We start from the raw sequence: 20839 nt of genomic DNA, 5'->3' as shown, positions 1-20839 counted from the left end.
CTAAATGTATGGTTTGTTAATTTGTATTACTTTAACTATTTAAGATCAATTAAAGGGACTCTCCAAACAAACTGAACAAATTCGAAACAGTTACCAGGTATTATACATTGCAAAACTGTAAACACTATATTAGTGAATATATAGGAATTGATTTTTTTCTTCATGGGATCTTCTTCCACGTCCACACAATTGTTCTAAGGGCAGGTCATCATTTATGAAGTCATATGAAGCAGTTGATTCAGGTTATAGCCAGCTAGGACCCCACCAAAACCAACAAAAGCAAAGGAAGCCCCAAAGACCCAGAAAGGCCTTTTCAGGAAATTATAACATACAGACCCATAACATTGGCCACATCCTGGTAATAGCCAGAAGATACCTCTGGGTTCCAGAGTTTCCATGGTTAGCAGGCAAAGGCTATTAAAAATCACATTTGGGCTTCCCTGGTGGCACAGTGGTTAAGAATCCTCCTGCCAACGCAGGGGACACAGGTTCGAGCCCTGGTCCGGGAAGATCCCACGTGCCGCGGAGCAACTAAGCCCGTGCGCCACAACTACTGAGCCTGCGCTCTGGAGCCCGCGAGCCACAACTACTGAGCCCGCGTGCCACAACTACTGAAATCCGTGCAGCTAGGGCCCGTGCTCCGCAACAAAAGAAAACACCGCAACGAGAAGCCCGCGCACTGCAACGAAGAGTAGCCCCCGCTCGCTGTGACTAGAGAAAGCCCGCGCGCAGCAACGAAGACCCAGTGTGGCCAAAAATAAAATAAATTGAAAATTAAAAAAAAAATCACCTTTAATTCCCACGTGCGACAACCACTTAGCCAAAGGTTTGTCTACAAGGGGCTTCGGTTTTGAAGAGTCCAGTCTTCGTTTGAATGGGGGGCTGCTTTGAGCTCACTGGGGTAGTGAGGTGAGGGGTGGTGGTTACCTGAGGAGGTTTGGAGCCCACACCAGGGCCAGGTTCCTGGCATGCATGTTTGTCTTGCTGCTGAAGGAGGCGATGTGGGCCAGGTGTCGAATCAGGTATTCCAAGGTCCTGTAACGGTTCATTTTTTTAAAAAGCAAACTAAGAAATTTCGGAGCCTGTGTGAAGCCTGAATCTGGAGATAATTTCTAAAGTTTGAGTTTAAGAGACTCTCAAATATTTCTATCTCATGAATTTTGGAGGACTATCAGGAAGATACCAAGATAGATGGAAGCAATTTTCTTAGCCTCAGGAATACTGGCTGTGGGTGGGGAAGAGGTGGGTTTGACAGAAGTCAGCTGAGGCCCTTGGAGCACCAGCCAGAGACAGAATAGGGGACTCACATCACTTGGAGCCTGTGCCTCCTTTCACCCGGGGCAGCATTGCCTCATACTGTCTTGAAATCGGGCCTCATCTCAGCTTTTATTGTAATTCTCGCACCTGTGGGTACCCTGGCACTTGTTAGGGAGCTCATTTGATGGATGAATAACATCTGTTACTGCTGGGAAGCCCTTATACAACATCAAAACCTGCCCCCCTGGTAAAAGCTGGGCAGGCTTAGGGAGCAATGGGAAAGGTGGTAGGATTAGGGGCTACATTGTGAGAATGAAACGAAAGGATGAAATGATGGAAGGGATGGTACTGATGAGCAGACAGAGAGATCAGTCAGCCAAACGCTCAAGAGCAACAGTCAAACCCTGTTTAAAAACCATCTTGGTTTCCATAGATTTGGTTATGCTATGAACCTCGGTGAGAACCTAGACTATCTCTGTGAGGCTGGCTTGTGTGATCAGAATGATTCTTGCGGGACTCTGAGGGGTGCTCTGAAAGTAACTTAGACGTGGGCTGTCCCTTCCCGCCAATGTCTCTGGTCAGGCACCAACTCACTCTGATAAAAGTGACCTGTTCTCTCCCCTCAACCTGCCCCAGGAAAGCCACTGTCCACTGAATTTTTTCCCTTTTATGATGCTAGCCTGCATCTATGGTATTACCTCACATTGAGAGGCTGTGAATTTCTTTTACCAAGGATTCTTACCTGTAATGGGATGGGGGGAGCTCCTGGATAACATTCTGGATTCGGGCCAGTTGGCCTTCTTCCGGGCAATGGGACACCGCCTCCTGCAGAGAGGAAATGAAGCAGTCCAGTGAGTGCTCGAGAAGGGGGACACCCACTTGCGTCTGCGGGTTTTATTTAGGCTTCTGGTACTCCAGTCTCCCAACCATGCCTAGAGATTGTCCTTCCAGGAGGCATGCTTTTCTAGAAAAAACAAACCACCTAAAATCTCTGAGGGTTCATGATGGGAGGTGTCTAACAATGTGGGCACACAGGGTCTCTGTGCCTCTTCAGATGTTTGGTAGGTATCTGGTAAAAAAGGTGTGGAATCTTGGGTGTGTCCCGTGTGGCAGAGAGAGTCACGGAGACTCACACTGGGAGAGAGAAACAGAGACAGGGAGACAGAGTGAGATGGAGATGAGAGGTTGGCTCCCTGTTTACTCAGCCAGCTATCTTTTGGGGTGCAAAGAGCCACTCCCCACCTAGCCTGAGACTATTCCTTGATCCGGCTGCCTGTCGTTGATGCTGGGAAGCAGGAACGACGTGAAGCCGTGCCTTCTCAGCAGGATAAGAGCTTTGCCCCTGAGACCTGGTGGCCTTGCCCGGACTTGCTCTCTGGTTGTTTCCTGTGTGGGTATTTGGTTGCCCCCTCAGCCCAGGCCCTCAAGGAGAGGCTGGGGCTTCAGTAAAGGCAGTGTGGTCACAGTCCTGACCGGGGCTCCTGCACAACACAGGTGTCCCTGGGCAGAAGCCCCTGTGCCCCGTCCTGAGACTCTGTCCTGCCTGTGCTCAGGCTCAAAGGCCCCTCCCAGTGCAGTGGCCGAGTGCTCAAGACTGCCAGCATGGGAGCCATACCTAAGTTCAAGGTCAATGGTAATTACATCTTTTTTTTTTTTAACTTTTTTTTAACTTTTTTTTTTTTTTACATATATTAAAAATGTACAAATCTTCTGCTACAGCTCCCTGAGTCCTTTCATATGCATAATAACTATGTAATCCCATTCAGGTCAAGAGATACTTGAAAAGGGGCTCCTAAGCTCACTTCAATCCTTGTGATCCTGAATTCATAGGCATATGTGACTTACACAGTTTTGTATTTCCTCACAGTGCTGGAAACTTGCTTTGCATTTATATATAATGAAAAGTATAATCAGAAAATATATTCTCTAATTTGAAGATCCTAACTGTGGTGTGGTTTTCTTATGTTGTTCAGTCATTCACTGTCATTTCTTGCTTGAATGCAAAGGCTGAAGTTCAAACCCTCAGTAATGAGAATTTTGAGGCACAGAAAAGTGGAAGGAAATGAACTTTTTGGCGCACCTTCTGTTTGCTGGACCCTATCCTAGGCCACACTTGCTGTGTCTGTTCTGGTCTCACTTGGAGGAGAACTCCAACATGTTCCCCCAACCCAGACCTTCCAAGCCCCCTTGCTTGTCTCCATTTTTTCCCACAGCACTTGCCATCATTACTTATACATATAATGTACTTATTTATTAGGCTTATTGCTTGTTGTCTGTCTCCCTTGCTAGATGTAAGGTCCGTAAGTGCAGGGATGTGATGAGTCTCAGTGCCTAGAACGTGCCTGCCACACAGTAGGCACTCCCTGTCGATCTGTTGGATTACCCGTGCTCCATTTCCCTAAGTGGGACATCATCATGCCAGAGCTTTGACCACCAAGTTGTTTTTGTTTGACTTTTTTACTTAATTGAAGTAAAGCATTCACAGAAGCTAACAATTTTCAAAGGCAATCAAAAATTTCTATGTGGGAAAACTAGATTTCATTTCCTAATCAGAAGTGGGGAGAAATTCAGGGCTGGGAGGGTCACAGTCACAGGTGTCTCAATCTTCTGGTGGGTTTGCAAGCCTGTGAACAGAGCAGGCATAAGCATGATCTCTGTGGCAATCCTTGCTTTTTGAGACGTGCAGGATGTAGAGGGTGAGGACAAGCATGGGACCTGGAGTAAACACCTGATACCTCTGCCCTCTTCCTGGGAGCTGTCATTTAGAAAACAGATTTGTGGAGAAGACCCTGACTCCCAAGACAGGGAGAACCTCATAAAGCAAGTGAAGGGAGAGAGCTCAGGGGAAGGAGGGGCGGAGGAATGCGGGCGTGGATCCTCCCACATTCTATCCTGCGAACGGGGAGGAGAGGGAGGCCTCTCTTCCTCTCTCGGCAAAGCTGGGATGAGCTTTGCAAAGCTTTGCACACACCCCCTTCCCAAGCCTCCCCCTCTTCCCCCCACTTTCTAAAAATGTGTCTGGGGAAAAAAAGGTGTAGGTCAATTCAACAGCCCTCATGGAAAGTTCCTTTAATATTTTAGGAAGATGTTAGTCACCTTTGTTCTGAGAGGCTGGGCGGGCTCACCCCTGATGCCTGCAGGTCCCATATGGGACTGGTGTTCATTTCACTATTTACAGCCTCTCCCCATCGCACCCCAATCCTATTTGGAAGCGCTCTAGATCTTCGTTTTTCTCCCAGAGGGTCTGCTCACTGCAAAGCTATTTTTCGATCTCTTTGTGTTCCCCCATTAGGAGAGCAGAATCCATCAGTGGGGAATTGAGGAAAGGGAGTTGAAATTTTGCCCATCCCAATTTTTTGCCTGAAAGAGAATTTCACTCAACATTAGCCAAGCCAATCTTGCTAATAGCTAAACCTTAAAAGATCTAGGTTGACTCTGTGACTATTTGTTCTCTTCCAATCAGTATCCCTAAGACCAACTTCCTGCCCTTTGAGGACTCTAGCGAAGGCCAGACTCCAGTCCCCTCTGGCGGGGCCCAGGCTCTACTTTCCTCTGCTTACCTGAATACCACCTCTACCCCTGCCGCCCGGGCAGGCCCATCACCAGGGGGGACAAACAACCCATGGCTGTCCCTTCCAACTGCGCCCAGCCGCAACTCAGTTTTTACCCTTTATTTTGTATTAATTATTTAAAAATTATTATAAAGCCACCTTTATTATTTTTAATTATTTTAAGCTGTTAGGTTAAAAAGTAATTCATGCACATGATTTTTAAAATGCAAAGGATTCAAAGGAATACACAGAAGAAAGTTAGTCTGCCTTCCAACTGCAGACCCTCAGTCTCCAGAGACAACCACTGTTCTCTTCCAGACAGTCATTACACCTACCTGTCTTTGTCACACCCATGGCAGCAAGCACAACTACGTGACCTGGCCCATCTCCAAATCCCCTGTCTCCCATCATTTCCTCCTTGCCTGCTCCCTATGGGCCATGCTGGCCTCCATATATTCCCTCAAGCAAGCTCGGCATGTCCTCGACTAGGGCCTTTGCACCTGCGGTTTCTTCTCGGCACCCTCTTCCACCAGATATTTGCACAATTTGTTCCCTCACTTCATCCTTGTCTCTGTTTAAATATCACCTCATAGAGAGACCTTTGATTATCCTACAAAATAGCAGTCCCCATCATTCTCTGCCCTGTACCCTGCATTAACTGGCTTCGTAGTGCTTATCAACAGTTCAGATTATAGAGCTATGCTTTAAATTCGTTTATCATCTATCTCCTTCATTAAAATGTAAGTTTCATGAGAGCAAGGATTTTATCTGTCTTGCTTACCATTAAACCCCCAGCACCTGGAACTGTGCCTGCCTGGTATACATAGCAGGTGTTCAACAGACATTTGTTATATGAAATGAGCAAGTGAATGAGTCCGTATTTTGCTTTGCATTTGAAAATGCCAGAAAGCCCCATTTTGGCCACACTTCCAGGACACTACCATCGAGAACCAAACCTCCTGAGTGAGGAGCACCAGCTTTGCTGAGACAATTCCCCTCAACTTTTTGCTCCTGGCGGGGTGACCAATCAGCACAGTTTGCCTGAGATTGAGGAGTTTCCTGGGACACAGGAAACTGGGACTTTTCAGAGTTAAAAGTAGAGGAGTCCCTGGCAAACCAGGGAGTTGGCTGCTGCCCCATTGGCAGACATCTTGAGCTCACAGCCAGTCAGCCTCTGCCTGATGCCACACACCAGTGGTCCACCCCCGGTGACACTTCAGATGACATGTGTGGGTCAACCAACCTGCCAGCAAATGTTTACTAGGTAACAGTCACAACATTCTCCAGTAGCTGGAGAGCAGGGAAAGGAAGCACAATAATGAATAAAATAAATACAGTTTCTGTCCTCAGGAAGCTTACAGTTTAATGAAGGAGACTGATACACAAAGACATAATTTCAATATAAAATTTAATACCCCTCTAAACTGCCTTCTCTAAAAATCCTAAATCAGCAACTTTTCTCTATCTTGGGTGTAATAATTTTAGCTGAATCAATCTGACCCAAATTGAATTTTTCCTAAAATGAACTTTTCTTCTGATAAAAATAAAATGTAGTATAGTAGGTTGAATAGTTCTTTCCAAAGATATCAGATCCTAATCTCTAGAACCTGTAAATGTTACCTTATTTGGAAAAAGAGTCTTTGCAGGTGTGATTAAGTTAAGGCTTTCGAGATCAGGAGATTCTTGTGGATTATCCAGGTGGGCCCTAAATCCAATCACAGGTATCCTTAAAAGAGGGAAGCAGAAGGAGATTTGACACAGACAGGAGAAGGCAGTGTGACCATGGAGACGAAGATGGGAGTGATGCAGCCACAAGCTCAGGCATGCCAGCAGCCACCAGAAGCTGGAGGAGGCAAGGAACAGGTTTCCCCCTCGAGTCTCTGTAAGGACCATGGCCCTGCTGACACCTTGATTTCAGCCCAGTGAAACTGATTTCAGACTTCTGGACTCTGGAACTGTGAGAGAATAAATTTCTGTTGTTTAAGCCACCAAGTCTGTAGTAATTTGTTACAGCAGCCTCATGAAACTAATACATGTACTCGAAGGAAATAAAAAGCACCCGCTATCCCACCACCCAGACATAACTACTATTAACCTACTCACATGTGAAGCATTAAAAGAAGCAATCTGTCCGGGCTCCCCAGCACCAAATATGAACACTGGCATCATTTCCTATTTAGTTGCCTATACTGCTTTTTTCCATTTAACTTTATATTGTGGACAGCAAATAGTCTTCAGAAATATGACTTTTCACAGCTACACAGGATTGAAAACAATAGATTTATTGTCATTTATTTAACCCATCCCTTAGTGTTATACGTGTAGATACTCCCCAGTTTTGTTATTGTAATATGGCAGTGAAATATTTGTAAATCAATTATTTGTGTGTGCATCTGATTATTATCTTAGAATGGAGTCCTAGAATAGAGTTACTGTATTAAAAGATATGAGCATTTTAGGACTCTTGATAGTAATTTCAAATGACTTTCTGCAATGTCCAGCCAATTTACACTTACTTGCAATAGAAAACTATGAAAGAGCCAGTGTCACCACAGGCTAGGCAGCATGAAATACTAACATTTAAAAAATGTTTCTTTAATATGCAAATATATTTTTCTAATAAATTTATTTTTTTTTCAAATTTTTATTTATTATTTATTTTTGGCTGTGTTGGGTCTTCGTTTCTGTGCGAGGGCTTCCTCTAGTTGCGGCAAGCGGGGGCCACTCTTCATCACGGTGCGCGGGTCTCTCACTATCGCGGCCTCTCTTGTTGCGGAGCACAGGCTCCAGACGCGCAGGCTCAGTAGTTGTGGCTCACGGGCCTAGTTGCTCCGCGGCATGTGGGATCCTCCCAGACCAGGGCTCGAACCCGCGTCCCCTGCATTGGCAGGCAGACTCTCAACCATTGCGCCACCAGGGAAGCCCCATTTATATTTTTTAAGTTGGTTTTTAAAAATTTATTTATTTAAAAAATAACTTTATTTATTTATTTTTATTTTTAGCTGCACTGGATCCTCGTTGCTGCGCACGGGCTTTTTCTAGTTGCGTCGAGCGGGGGGCCACTGTTCGTTGTAGTGCGCAGGCTTCTCATTGTGGTGGCTTCTCTTGTTGTGGAGCACCAGCTCTACGCACGCGGGCTTCAGTAGTTGCAGCACGCAGGCTCAGTAGTTGTGGCGCACAGGCCCAGTTGCTCCACAGCATGTGGGATCCTCCCGGACCAGGGCTCGAAACCGTGTCCCCTGCACTGGCAGGCGGATTCTCAACCACTGCGCCACCAGGGAAGCCCTATTTATTTTTTATAATTAATTAATTAATTAATTTACTGGCTGCGAGGCTTGTGGAATCTTAGTTCCCCGACCAGGGATTGAATCTGGGGCCTCGGCACTGAGAGAGCGGAGTCCTAACCATTGGACTGCCAGGGAATTCCCCATTTATACTTTTTAAATAATTATATTTCTTCTATGAATTGTCTGTTGAGGTTCTTTGCTCATTTGTTTTGCAGGGTGTTATATGCTTTTTATTTTTTATTGATAGGTAGGAGTTTTATATAATTAAAAATATGAATCTCCTCTCATCTTTATTGTAAATGTTTTCCATAGTCATTTGCCTTTTAATTTTGTTAATGTATTTTTAAATAGAGAAAATAATAATCTATATGTAGTTTAGTTTGTTAAATTTGTCTTTGGTGATTTTTTTTCCCTTTGCTTTTATTCTTAGAAAGCCCTTCTCCACCCTGAAATTCGCTAAATGGTAAGAATGTAACTTGACTTCTCCCCTTTCCCAACACTTAGCCAATTTTCCTAACATTGTTTATTGAATTGTTCCTTCACCAGTTTGGGATGTTTTCCTTATTTCATATTAAATTATTTAATACCTGAGACTATTTAAGAGCTGTTAAATCTATTTTGAAAATAGTGTGGTAGTTCTGAGACAGAATGTTAAATCTTTACTTCCATTTACTAGCTGTACAAACCCAGGCAAAAGTCACTTGGAGCCTCAATTTACTCATCTGTAAAAGAGGCAATAAAATCTACTTCACAGAGTTATTTGAGGATTGAATGAAATAATATTTGTAATAAGCTTATCATATAGTAAGCACTCAATAAGTGGCAGATATCATAATTATTATTATTCTATTAATATTTTTCTAATTCTGTTATATTCCATTGAAATGTTATTCTACTTCAGCTGTGCAAGTGAGTTTAAATAAATCATTGTAAGAATGCGTGACAATGTAATAGAGCTGTTCCCATGTCCCTGGAGAAGGTTTGCTTATATTTTCATAATTCGTCACTGTGATCAAAGCAATCTACTCAATGATAAATTTTTCTACATAGTTAACATCACTAGGTCGTACGTATGTAGAGCTCAGTTGTCACAACAAAACATTTTTGTTTTATTTCTTAGTATCACTAAACTATGTTTAAATACAATGTTAAGTTTTCTTGAGACTTGACGACCAGTGGACAATAACATTGCTTTGGTATTTTTTGTCGCTGTGGGAGACAGAATGATTAGCAATGTCAGGGAACACAAGTGGGGAGAGATCATCATGGGTTTTCTTCTGAGCCTCTAAACACGATCTAAGAAGAAACTTGTATTTCTCAAGTTTCTAGACAAGAATTCCTATCTACCCCCATCTACCATAGAATGAAATTTAGTTAAATTAGACTCATTCAGTTAGTTAACGTGATGATATTGTAGTCTTATTCAAGGATGAAACTGTATACTGATAAGAAGACTAAAACTATGCAGAAAACAAACACGAAAGTCTTACGCACAAATTAAAAGAACAGTAAGATATATTTTTGGTTGACTGAGATTGTCAAACAGTTTAACAAATTGAAAATACCCAGTGTTGGCAAGGCTGCAGGAAAAAGAACATTCTTGTCTCTCTACAGAACCATTTGGCAACATGTGACAAAATTTTAAATAAGCACTTTTTACTCAGTAAATCTTCTGTGATTTTTTTCATAAGGATATAAATAGACAAAAGTATAAAGATATATGTACAAAAATGTTCACTTTAATGTTGTTTATAAAAAGCAAAGTGTTAAGAAACAAAAAGTCCTGGGACTTCCCTGGCGGTCCAGTGGTTAAGACTTCCACTGCATGGGACATGGGTTTGATCCCTGGTCGGGGAACTAAAATCCTGCATGCTGCATGGTGCGGCCCCCCCCCCAAAAAAAAAAGAAGAAGAAAGAAAGAAAGTCACATTGTTGAATTAGCACCATTACAAAACAGCAATATGTAGTATTGAGGAACAAAAGTTGGGAGAGAGAACGGGAGAGACAGAGAGAGAGAGAAAGACAGAGAGATCTGTAAGGATGTCTCCTGAAATGTTAATAGAAAATATGCCTAGGACGTGAGATTTCAGGTGATTTATACTTTCTCCTTTATATTCTTCTGGATTGCTTTAATTTTTACAACAAAAATTTAGTTTGGTTTAGAAAAACAGAACACAACAAAAACACTATGCAAAGAGTAAAAGAATGAAGGAAATAACCCTGTGTTAATCGTAGTTGTCTTTGGTCTTTAAGAAGAGAGACCAAGGGTTCCTTTCTACTTTTCCCCATTTTCCAAATTGTCTTTTATTGAGGATGATTATTTTTATTGGGTATTATATATCATGATGATGATGATAATCTGACAGACACACGAGACCCACAACCTTTCCTCCTGGTTCCCGGGAAAGACTCCTCTGTGGTTGGAGGGTCAAAGGCTGCCGTTATTAATGACTTAGCCATGCAGAGTGGAGGCTCATTTGCCTTCTGCCTTAGATCTCAAGGTCCTCTTAGATCTTTAAGAGTCCCCTCAGCTGGTTAATGTTGGCTTTTCAAGTGGTCAACATTTATGCTCACTTCTGTTTGTTTGTATGTTTTGACCTAATTTTTTTAATTAAAAAATTAACGGGGGGCTTCCCTGGTGGCGCAGTGGTTAAGAATCCGCCTGCCAACGTAGGGGACACGGGTTCGAGCCCTGGTCTGGGAAGATCCCACATGCTGCAGAGCAACTAAGCCCGTGCACCTCAACTACTGAACCTGCACTCTAGAGCCCGCGAGCCACAACTACTGAAGCCCGCGTGCCTAGAGCCCGTGCTCTGCAACAAGAGAAGCCACCGCAATGAGAAGCCTGCGCACCGCAACGAAGAGTAGCCCCTGCTCACCACAACTAAGGAAAGCCCACAGGCAGCAACAAAGACCCAACGCAGCAATAAATAAATAAATTTATTTATTTATTTATTTATTTATTTATTTTTAAAAAATTAATGTATTTTCAGTGGATAAGATTTTGAAAGTTAAAGTATAAAGAAGCAGGGAAAACTATCTATAATCCCATCATTGAAATAAATAGCTATTAATCTTGTGAACATCTTTCTTTTTAATCATGTCTTAATATACAACTGTGTACCTGCTTTTTCCAGTTATCATAGTGTTTCCCTGTATCACTGAAAACTCCTAAATCTATTTTAACGGTCCACACCCAATTTTTAAAAAGCATTCATTTATCCCTATATAATTTCAAATTGAAGAACATTTATATGCTCAAAATAAGTTCATTACAAGAGCCATAAGAAAGATTCCTTCCATGGTTAGAGCCTAGATCTGGTCCTTACCAATAATTGCAACTCCTTCATAACCTTAATTTCAAACATCCCCTCTGACCACCCTACTCCAACAGTCTGCTGACCTCATTGGGATGAATGACCCATTGATCTACTTTTTCACTGTTACTCACCTGCCTTAGGCCCTCATTTCCCTTCTTATCCAGACAAAATTCTATGGTCAATTATTTCAATCACTCCCTTGCACATACTCTCATATCCCTCCTCCTCTTTTTCTAGCTGAGCCTCAACCTTGGTTAAACCCAAACTCTTCACCTACTCTGCACCTCCCCACCTGCAGCCAAATGTCCAAGCCCTATTTTTAATGCTGTCTTTAAAGACATGCTCTAAGGGTGGGAGGGAGGGAGACACAAGAGGGAAGAGACATGGGGACATATGTATAACTGATTCATTTTGTTATAAAGCAGAAACTAACACACCATTGTATAGCAATTATACTCCAATAAAGATGTTTAAAAAAAAAAAAAAGACATGCTCTAAGCATTTATTCTCCTTTCTCATTTTCCTTTGGGGACCCTATTTGGTGACCATACAACTGCTATATAGGTGTTCTGCTCTTGCCCATCCATCCTCCACCAATCCAACTCACTGGCCTAACCTGCACTCCCTCTCAGCTGCTTTTCCCAGAATCTTTTCTCTTCCCAGCATTCTGACCTCTCTGTTGACTTCTGTTTGTTCTCTCTCCCTTCTCTACCCACCTACCTCTTTGTGCAACCCCCAAAAGAAACACAGAAGGAATAGCCTGAAATGAATTAGCCATGGGGGTAGCATCTGGAGCCTCAGGTTCCTGTCCTGCTAGGGGGCAGAGTGACCTTGGGCCAGTCACTTCATTTTCTGGTTCTTAGTTTCCTCCCTATATAATGACACGCATTTGGTTACATAAATGTGGAGATGATTTAACCCAGTTCTTACACACAAACAAACATGATTCTGAAAATTTAAGAAAGGAAAAATTTAGCAAACAGTCCCACTACCCTACTTTCCTCACTATACCATCCTACTTCCATCACCAAGATAATGGCAACCATCTGGTGAGTATTATTATTGTAATTTTAGTGCTGAAACTTTCCTTGGCCCATCCATGCATCCCACCCAGTAACCATAACGGAAATCCAAACACTCACCGTGAATTTCTCATAGAGCTCATAAGTCAGGAGGGGGTTGGGCAGCTCCCTAAAGTAGAGCTTGCAGAGGGAGCCCACACAGTGGATGTCCTGGAGGTACACTTCCCTTGTCAGATCTGGACATTGATCTGAGCCAAACTCTTGCCTGAAACAACACAGACAGAGACATAACAATCCCAGGAACATGTGTTCCATGTCAGCAGCTACTTGGCTGCTTAGGGGGTAAAAAGACCCTAAACTGCTGATTTGACCATATTTTTGACCTTGATTCAAAAAGACCTTCTATTTCAGGCACAAGGAAGCTACAGGAAAGATTTCCACTTCAGGTCTGGATCTTCCCTGCAGAAAGCTGCTGTAATTAGAAAGACATAATCCCATTTACAAATGGATTTCCCATGGCATTTTGTCTGTAGTCTCAATTATGGACAGTGGGGAAATATGAAAACAATTTTCCAAAAACCCTGTTGAGAGTTCAGTTTTTCCAAAATATTGTTTTAAATGAACTTCTCTTTCTTGGAGGAGAGACCAAAACCAGGGTGAGTCAGATTGTTATCATTCACGTCCACATATTCATGTCAGCAAACTTGTTTTATCTGGAGACTCAAACTCAAGGTTTGAGAACTTCAATCAACTCTCTCTTTGATGCTGAATGGAAACTTCTAGGCTGCTTGATAGTGACTCCCACAGGACAAATGAGCTCATAAATATCTTCTTAAACAATCTATAGTGGGGTGCTTGGGAGCATCATCAGATTCCAGGCCTCATTTCTAATTAAAAAAACATTTACTAACAAGGTTACATGAATATACTGCCTCAAATAATATATACTTACAAGTTAAAAATCTATTTAAAAGATGATAAATCTGAGCTTTAATGCAGAAGAGAAGATAGCTTTCTTGAGAGTATTCATTTGTTCAAACATGTAGTGGTGACAAAGTCAACCGGACTCTCAGAACCAGCATCTTGAAACAGCTTGCTGCCCATTCTCCTGTAGTCGGGTTCTGCCCCTTTAATAAAGGGAAGGGAAATCCCTGATGCTGTCAGAACCTGACAGGAACTGAGTGAGGCCTTGAAAAGAAAACCATGCAATGGCCTCAAATTCATAGGCATGTGTTTTTCTTACGAGGGCAGAACACAAACAATCTAGAGCTTATTCATTTAGTTAGCCAGAAATTTCCCTTGTCAAGGCTAAGGTCAGTCCTTAAGTGAAAAAGAATTGGCCATTGTCCAAATGTCCTTCCACGATACCAGCTACTGTGTAGTATGTTTCAGAGCTAAGAGTAAACTGTTAAAAATACTTGCTGTTGAAACTCTGAAAAATGTCACATGAGTAAATTAGTGAAATGATGTAAGCACAGAGATCTGTTAAAAAACCTTTGGCTGCAATAAACCAGTTATTTTTTAACAGCTATCACTTCTCTGGGAGTAAAAAGAATGTTTTATTCCTTTGGTATAGTTTCATGACAATTGAGATTTGAGGAGGAGGTGCAGAAAACTAAATAGGAGGAAGAAGATAAAAAAATGAATTACCTGCACAATGTAAATTTTACATATTAATCTTGTAACAAGAATGTTTTATTTGAAAAGTCTACATTTGTAACTAAAGAATATATAATAAATATAATAAAATATGTTCTTTTTGTATTAAAGAACAATATTCAAAATACATAAACCTATTCTTTTAGTCATAGAACAGTACATATATATAATGTATATATTCTATATATACACTATATACACTCCCTTTATTTTACAGATATAATACATATAAAGAAGATTACTGTCCTCTTAATTCAGTGTGATAGAAATTTCTTCCAAAAAATTCTAGGATGCATTTTAGAATTGTCTAGGATAAATCCATAGAATTGGAAATAGTTCCTCTATCAATAATTTTAAAAATACAGGCATCAATTAGAGAAATGCACAATCATGCAGACTTCTGATTTCTCGACCAGATGAAATATCAAATGTTGAGTGGGTGCCAACAGAAAAACTCAGGATGACCTGCAAGTTCTGAATACCATGTAATGGGGATCTGAGCTGTGGGTAGGCAAGTGAGTAATAATAAATCATTTTTTCCAACTTGGAGTTTAAATCATTTGAGTTCAATTGAATCCACCTAAGAGGGATAAATCTGGTGCAAGACATAGGAACAGATGAAAAGCCCTCAGGAGTTTTTGTTGGAAAGAATTACATCAGACTGGAGAGCTTCCTGATTAGATTAAGAAGAGTTAGGCATCTGAAAACATCAGCACTTGATCTTCTGCCCTGCCATCCTTCCCTCAATCCCTTCAGTTTTTAATACCCCCAATACCTGCATATAGAGGTATGGACAGAGGAAGGATCATGGAAGAATCCTTTGGGGGGCTGTTCTTTGGCTTACCTTAGCCGTTGTATGTTTGAGGTGACTCCTGAAAGCCGATAAATTCCATCCACAATGCCGTGAGTCTCTATAAATTCTGCACAGCTCTTCAATACATATGGAACTATGCAAAGGAAAAGAAAAAATAAAGTATTAGGGATAAGTCTGACTGTCTTTTAAAGATAGCTTTTTAAAAATCCAGGTAACTTCAAAGAGAAGTAAGTATGGAATGCATATGAGCTACAAGTGGAAACAATTACTTGTAAATGGTAGATGATGTTTTTTGATATTTAAAAAAAAATCATAGGGTTTTGTTAAAGTTTGGAAAACCCATGTGTTTTAAGAGTTAGGTCTTTTTTTTTTAAGAATTTGTAAAATATGCTAACACTTAGATTTTTGAAACCAGCAGTGACCTTGGAAATCCCACAACACAATCTCCTCATGTCACTGGTTCTGCCAGTGTGGTCCCCTGACCAGTAGCACCAGCATCTCCTGGGAACCTGTTGGGAATGCAAATTCCCAGGCCCCACTCACACCCACTGAATCAGAAATTCTGGAGGTGGCGCCCAGCAATCTGTGTCTTAAAAAGCCTTCTAGGTGACTGTTGTGTGATAAAATTAGAGAACTCTTGCCTAGTCTACACATGAAGAAACCAAGGCGCAGGTAAATTTATTTACCTCACTCAAGAGTACTTGTTGCTTATGAAAAGTAATTAATGCATGGAAAAATGCTTATGAGGTAGGTAGGTAAAAGAAGAACAAGGCACAAAATCGAATATACCCTGTGAATTCAGCTATGTTTAAAAAACTGCAAAGGGAAAAAAGACTGGAAAAATATCTGCCAAAATGTTAAAGGTGATTTAAAGGTGTAAGTGTTTTTTTTTAAAGTTGAGAACCTCCCCCCCCTCCCCCGGCACCACCACCACATGGGTCAAACCAGTCATTGACAGAATGGACCTCATATAAGGGACCAACATGGCCTCTCAAATTCCTGCCACTCCAGAAGTCCAGTGCCTGGGTAGAAGGGTCTGGCTATGCTGTTCTCTCCTCAGGGCTGAACCTGATCAGCCCAGCCAGCTCAGTGACCCAGAATGGCAGCCACAGGCCTTCTGGATGGCATGGAGAGAGTGGCAAGTCACTTGCCAATTTGGTCCTTGGGCAGATCCACCAGAGGTCCCTCTGTGAGAGTGTTGTAGATGGTCTGGAACTACCAAAGCCTTGGGTGCTAAAGTCCTCAGGCACAGAAGTGGTATGGGAACTCCATGAACCAGGGCTTTGGCTGGCACTGTGCTCACTCCCCCAAAACATACTCAGTCCATTAATGCCTTGGATGAGACTAAAGCCAATCCATTAATGCTTAATGCACATGATCATACCCACACACAGTACTAAGCTGGACTTGACCTTTACATGGGTCGATACTAGGTGTTCAGGCTCAACATTCTTCCTGGATTCTCTATTACAATACTTTCTAAACAACTTCCCCATCATTTCCTTCAACCACTAACTATCATTTTCGGTGCTGAGTAAAATTCATCACACTTAAAGTATTCCACCCACCTCTCACAGGCTGTGCCTCCCCAGAGCCTTTCTTCTCCAGGACACATCCATGTTTTGCCCCTGTCATTCATGACCAACTGGTGAGAAGCTTCTTAGTTACCCAAGGTGGAAAGAGGGCAGGAAGTGAACTTGGGATTGGAAATATTGAGGCCAGAGACCACAGAGGTGGAACTATTCCCTGTGAGTGAACACGGGGTAGGAGTGGGTGTGGTGGAGGAGGGGCTGTGAGTGTGGGCAGGGTTCCAGAGCCCCTGCCTGGCTTCAATTAGAAGAGCTATACTTTGATCTATTTTATGAAATAGGGTTCTTGGTGAGAACCCTATTTATGCCTCATGCCTCTAAATAAATTTTATAAATAAATAAATAAGCAAACAGAGTTCCCATGCTTAAAAAAGCTGTATTGTTTTAAAAAAAAAAATCCCTATTGTGCACAGTAGGTCGACTCTTTCCCAACCACAACAAGATGTTGTTCTGTAACCTGCCACGCACGGTCATGGTCAAGAGCACAGGATTGAATGCCAAACTGCCTTTGTAACCTTGAGCAAAATATGCAATAATTCCGTTTCTTAGTTTCTACATCTGTAAAATGAGGATAACAGTGATATTAACCTCATAGCTAGGACTGAAGTAATACTTGTAAATACTTAGCACAGACCCTGGCATATAAGCAGCATTCTACAATGACAGTTATTTCTATTTGAAGCTTCTATATGATGTAGATTTATCATTTGTGAGATTCAGTCTTGGTGAAAACAGTTTGCTGCCTCCCATCTGACGGGCAGTTGGGGTAGAGCTGACCAACCTCTTACAAGTCAACACTCACCTCCCTATTCAGAATGGCTTTTGTGTCCCTCTCTGATTGAGGTCACTTTTCTATGCATTGAGGTGTATCTTCATAATACAAAGGCAGCAGTCCTGACCCAACGGTGTACAGATTTCGTTAGCAGTCCTGGAACTGTGCTTGACCTTGATGTGTTTCACAGTGTGAGTCTGTACCAAGGTATATGGCTGTTGCACGACACAGGTGGCCTTGAGAGCTCGGAGCATTCCCAAAGAGGACTCAAAGACAAAAGCCTCAGCCTCAAAGGGCTTCTATAAGGAACACTCCACAGACGGGCAGTGCAGGGTCACCAATCTGTCCTGTCCCATTCTCAAAGACCCACCTCCCAGTACCATGGCTCTCAGTTGTATAACCTCAGGCTCCGTTTGTTTTAAAGGTGAGGAAAACACATTCCCGGATGGAGCCTCTGCCATAAATTTGGTACAGAGGCCCCAGAACCTCTAGTCCACAGCTCTGTTTAAACAGGAGGCAATATTAAAACAACCCAAGGGAAAAGGCCGTGGTCCTGGTCCCTGAGGCGTGTTAGCTTTCTTGGATTCTCGTCTTGGGCCGAGTTGGAAGATGTAGGAATTCTCCATCATACTCAGTAAATGAGAAAGGATCCACTTGATCTCTGTAATCATCCAGCTCTAGAGCCAGAGCAGTGGTTCTCAGACTGTGGTCCCTAGATGAGGTCCAGCAGCTGCTTTCCAGGTGATTCTGATGCATGCTGAAGTTGAAGAACGACTGTCTAGACCAGAGCTTCTCATATTTTAATGTGGATACAAACCCCCAGGATCTTGTTAACATGCAGATTCCAATGGGAGGGTGGAGGGGGGGAGTCAAGAATTTGCATTTCTAGGAAATTACCAGGTGATTCAGATACAGCCAATCTGCAGCCCATACTTAGGGAGCAAGGTTCTAAAGGTAATACTGGCCGGTGATGTTTCAGGGGCTGCCAAGAGTATCATCTCAAAGTCTCAGAATTCTTTAGACTGTTGTTCCTGGGGCCCAACCAAATTGGGGACACCCTAGGATTCTGGACAGGATAGAAGCTTGATACAAAATGGCTGAGTAGGTATAGATGGAAAGAAAGTCTCCATTGCCTGTTTAGGTTGCTATAGAAGGTTGGAGCCACAGAACTAGTTCGGTGGGATTTATCATGGACCCAAAGAACATTAAGTCTCCTCCTACAGAGGTACACACAGTTGCTGATTATGATATAACATTATGACTTCTTTGAATTATCGCACTGATGGTTCTCTAAGTCCCTTTTTTGTTTGGTTTGGTTTGGTTTTTCCTGGAGCAGCGATCTTTAATGTTAAATTTTAATTGGAGCACAAAATAAATCCTGAGGTGGTTTCTGATGGAAAAGAAGTCTTTGCCTTTGATTTATGCTTTACAATTTACAAAACGTTTTAAAGTCCTTTGTTTCATTTGGTCCAACTTGGTACAACTAAAAGTCATTTTATACTCATAAATAACGTGGCGGTACTTCTTTCCTCAATTCCAAACTTCTTCAAGGGTTTAGGGCAGAAAAGGCCAGCAATCAAATCATTTCTCTGAATCCCCCCAGAGGTAATGCCTGCTAAGCTGCCCCACTTCCCTATATAGCTGGGATCTGATCAGATCTGGAGATGGAGATTGGAACAAATACAGTTTTATTTGATCAGTTATGTGATCATGGCAGCCTCATTCTTTCACAGTGCAAATTGCATTTGTGTTTTAGGGAAATATGGCACTCCTCCCACCCCATTCTGGATTTTTGTTAAGGTCCTGTACTGGTCATATTTCATTCCCTCTCTGGGTCCTGCATCCCTAACCATCAGGGTAAAGTCTAGTGGTACATATATACAATGGACTATTACTCAGCAATAACAAGGGATGATATAGCATATGGGCGATAGAAGCCATTCTATAGAAGAGTACATGCTATATGATTCCATCCACATAGAACTCAAGAAAATGCAAACTAATTTATAGTGGGAGAAAGCAGGGAAGAGGCAGGAGGCAGGAGCTGCGGAGTGGCCGAGGAAACTTTTGGGCATGATGGATATATTCATCACCTTGACTGAGGTGATAGAAAGGACCAAGGATCACTGGTGGATGAAGAACGGATACTTGCAGGGGGAGAGTCAGAGAGAGACAAGCCACTGAACAGGGAAGAAATCTTTGAGAATCTCCTGCTGTGCACAGGGGAGAGAGTGAGGGCTTCAGGCAGCTCTGCTGTGCTGTGAATAAGCCTGCTCTACTACAGCATTTTTTAAGAGATGAAGTAAAGATTTCAATCACTTTTCTATTATTTCTGGTTGTCAGCAGAGAACTTCCCAGCTTTCCATTCCTCAGGAATCTGTCATCACAGTGGCTCCTGTACCTTCTCCCTCTGCCAGCTCCTGCCCTGTATTTCTGTCCCCTCCTTCCTCGATCCTGCAACTCCATGTCTCCTGTGCCTCCATCTCTCCTGCGCCTCCATGTCTCCTGCGCCTCCATGTGTCCTGAGCCTCCATGTCTCCTGCGCCTCCATGTCTCCTGCGTCTCCATGTCTCCTGCGCCTCCATGTGTCCTGCGCCTCCATGTCTCCTGTGCCTCCATGTCTCCTGTGCCTCCATCTCTCCTGTGACACGCTCCTCCCAGCCTCTGTGGGCCTTGGCTTGCCTGAGGGGTCGCTGTCCTCCTGCAACTCTCCCTCTTTGATTCTCCTTTCTCCTCCCTGTTTTAACCTCTTCTCTCTTCCTCCTGACCTAACGTAGAATTATAGAAAAGTCTGAAAATTCGTGGTGTTTATTTTTTAAAGTATAATGTTCTCTGTTCTTTACAAAAAGCAAATTAACTGCTTTCCAATTTTCCAAGGAAAATTGTTTTTTAAATATGTCAGGATTTAGCCTGTCCTCCTTGGGGTAAAGTTTCTTTTTCTGTTTCTCTAAACTTTAAAAAAATTGAGATATAAATCAAATGTCATAAAATTCACCCTTTTAAAGCACATAATTAAGTGGTTTACACTATATTGACAGTTAAGCAACAATCACATTTCAGAACATTTTCATTATTCTAATTCTAGAACATTTCTATATCTACAAGGTTATTCACTGCAGCAATTTTTGTAATAGCATAAGATTGTTCATCAATAGGAAGCTATTTATATAAATAATGGAATATCCATATAATGGAATACTATATAGTCATCCAAAAGAATGAGGAAACTTTCATGTACTGATATACAGCAGTCTCCAAGATATATTGTTAAGCAGAAAGAATGAGGCACAGACCAGTGTAATGGTATACGAGCATTTGTTTTTTTAAAAAGAGAGAATAACAGAACAGCTATACAATTCCTTTGTATATGCATTAAATATCTATGGAAGGATGAATAATAAAGTGATAACTTTAGTTGCCTATGGGAAAAGAGACTGGGAAGCTGAGGCCAGGGCTATGAGTAAGAGGGAAACTCCTCATTATATACTCTTTTATACTTTTGAGTTTTGAACTATAAGAATATATTACCTTTCCCCAAAATTTTTCATTAAAAAATCCAATTCAGCAA

General features: G+C 42.1%; 1 protein-coding gene across 1 annotated transcript in view; it reads right to left on the bottom strand.

The window, feature by feature from the left end:
* The window catches only part of ARHGAP31 (Rho GTPase activating protein 31), a 112096-nt gene that overhangs the window by 35019 nt on the left and 56238 nt on the right, over window positions 1-20839 (bottom strand). The window contains exons 2-5 of the mRNA XM_061194194.1: window positions 14941-15043; window positions 12558-12702; window positions 2000-2082; window positions 928-1035 (exon numbers count right to left, since the gene is read on the bottom strand). Of these exons, the coding sequence (XP_061050177.1) occupies window positions 928-1035; window positions 2000-2082; window positions 12558-12702; window positions 14941-15043 (439 nt within the window). The remainder of the gene's footprint in view (window positions 1-927; window positions 1036-1999; window positions 2083-12557; window positions 12703-14940; window positions 15044-20839) is intronic.

The sequence above is a fragment of the Eubalaena glacialis genome, chromosome 6 (genome assembly GCF_028564815.1).
Source record: "Eubalaena glacialis isolate mEubGla1 chromosome 6, mEubGla1.1.hap2.+ XY, whole genome shotgun sequence".
In the NCBI taxonomy this organism is placed as follows: Eukaryota; Metazoa; Chordata; class Mammalia; order Artiodactyla; family Balaenidae; genus Eubalaena; species Eubalaena glacialis.
The sequence above is the reverse complement of the archived record's forward strand: the minus strand, read 5'-3'. Positions and strand labels throughout refer to the sequence as shown.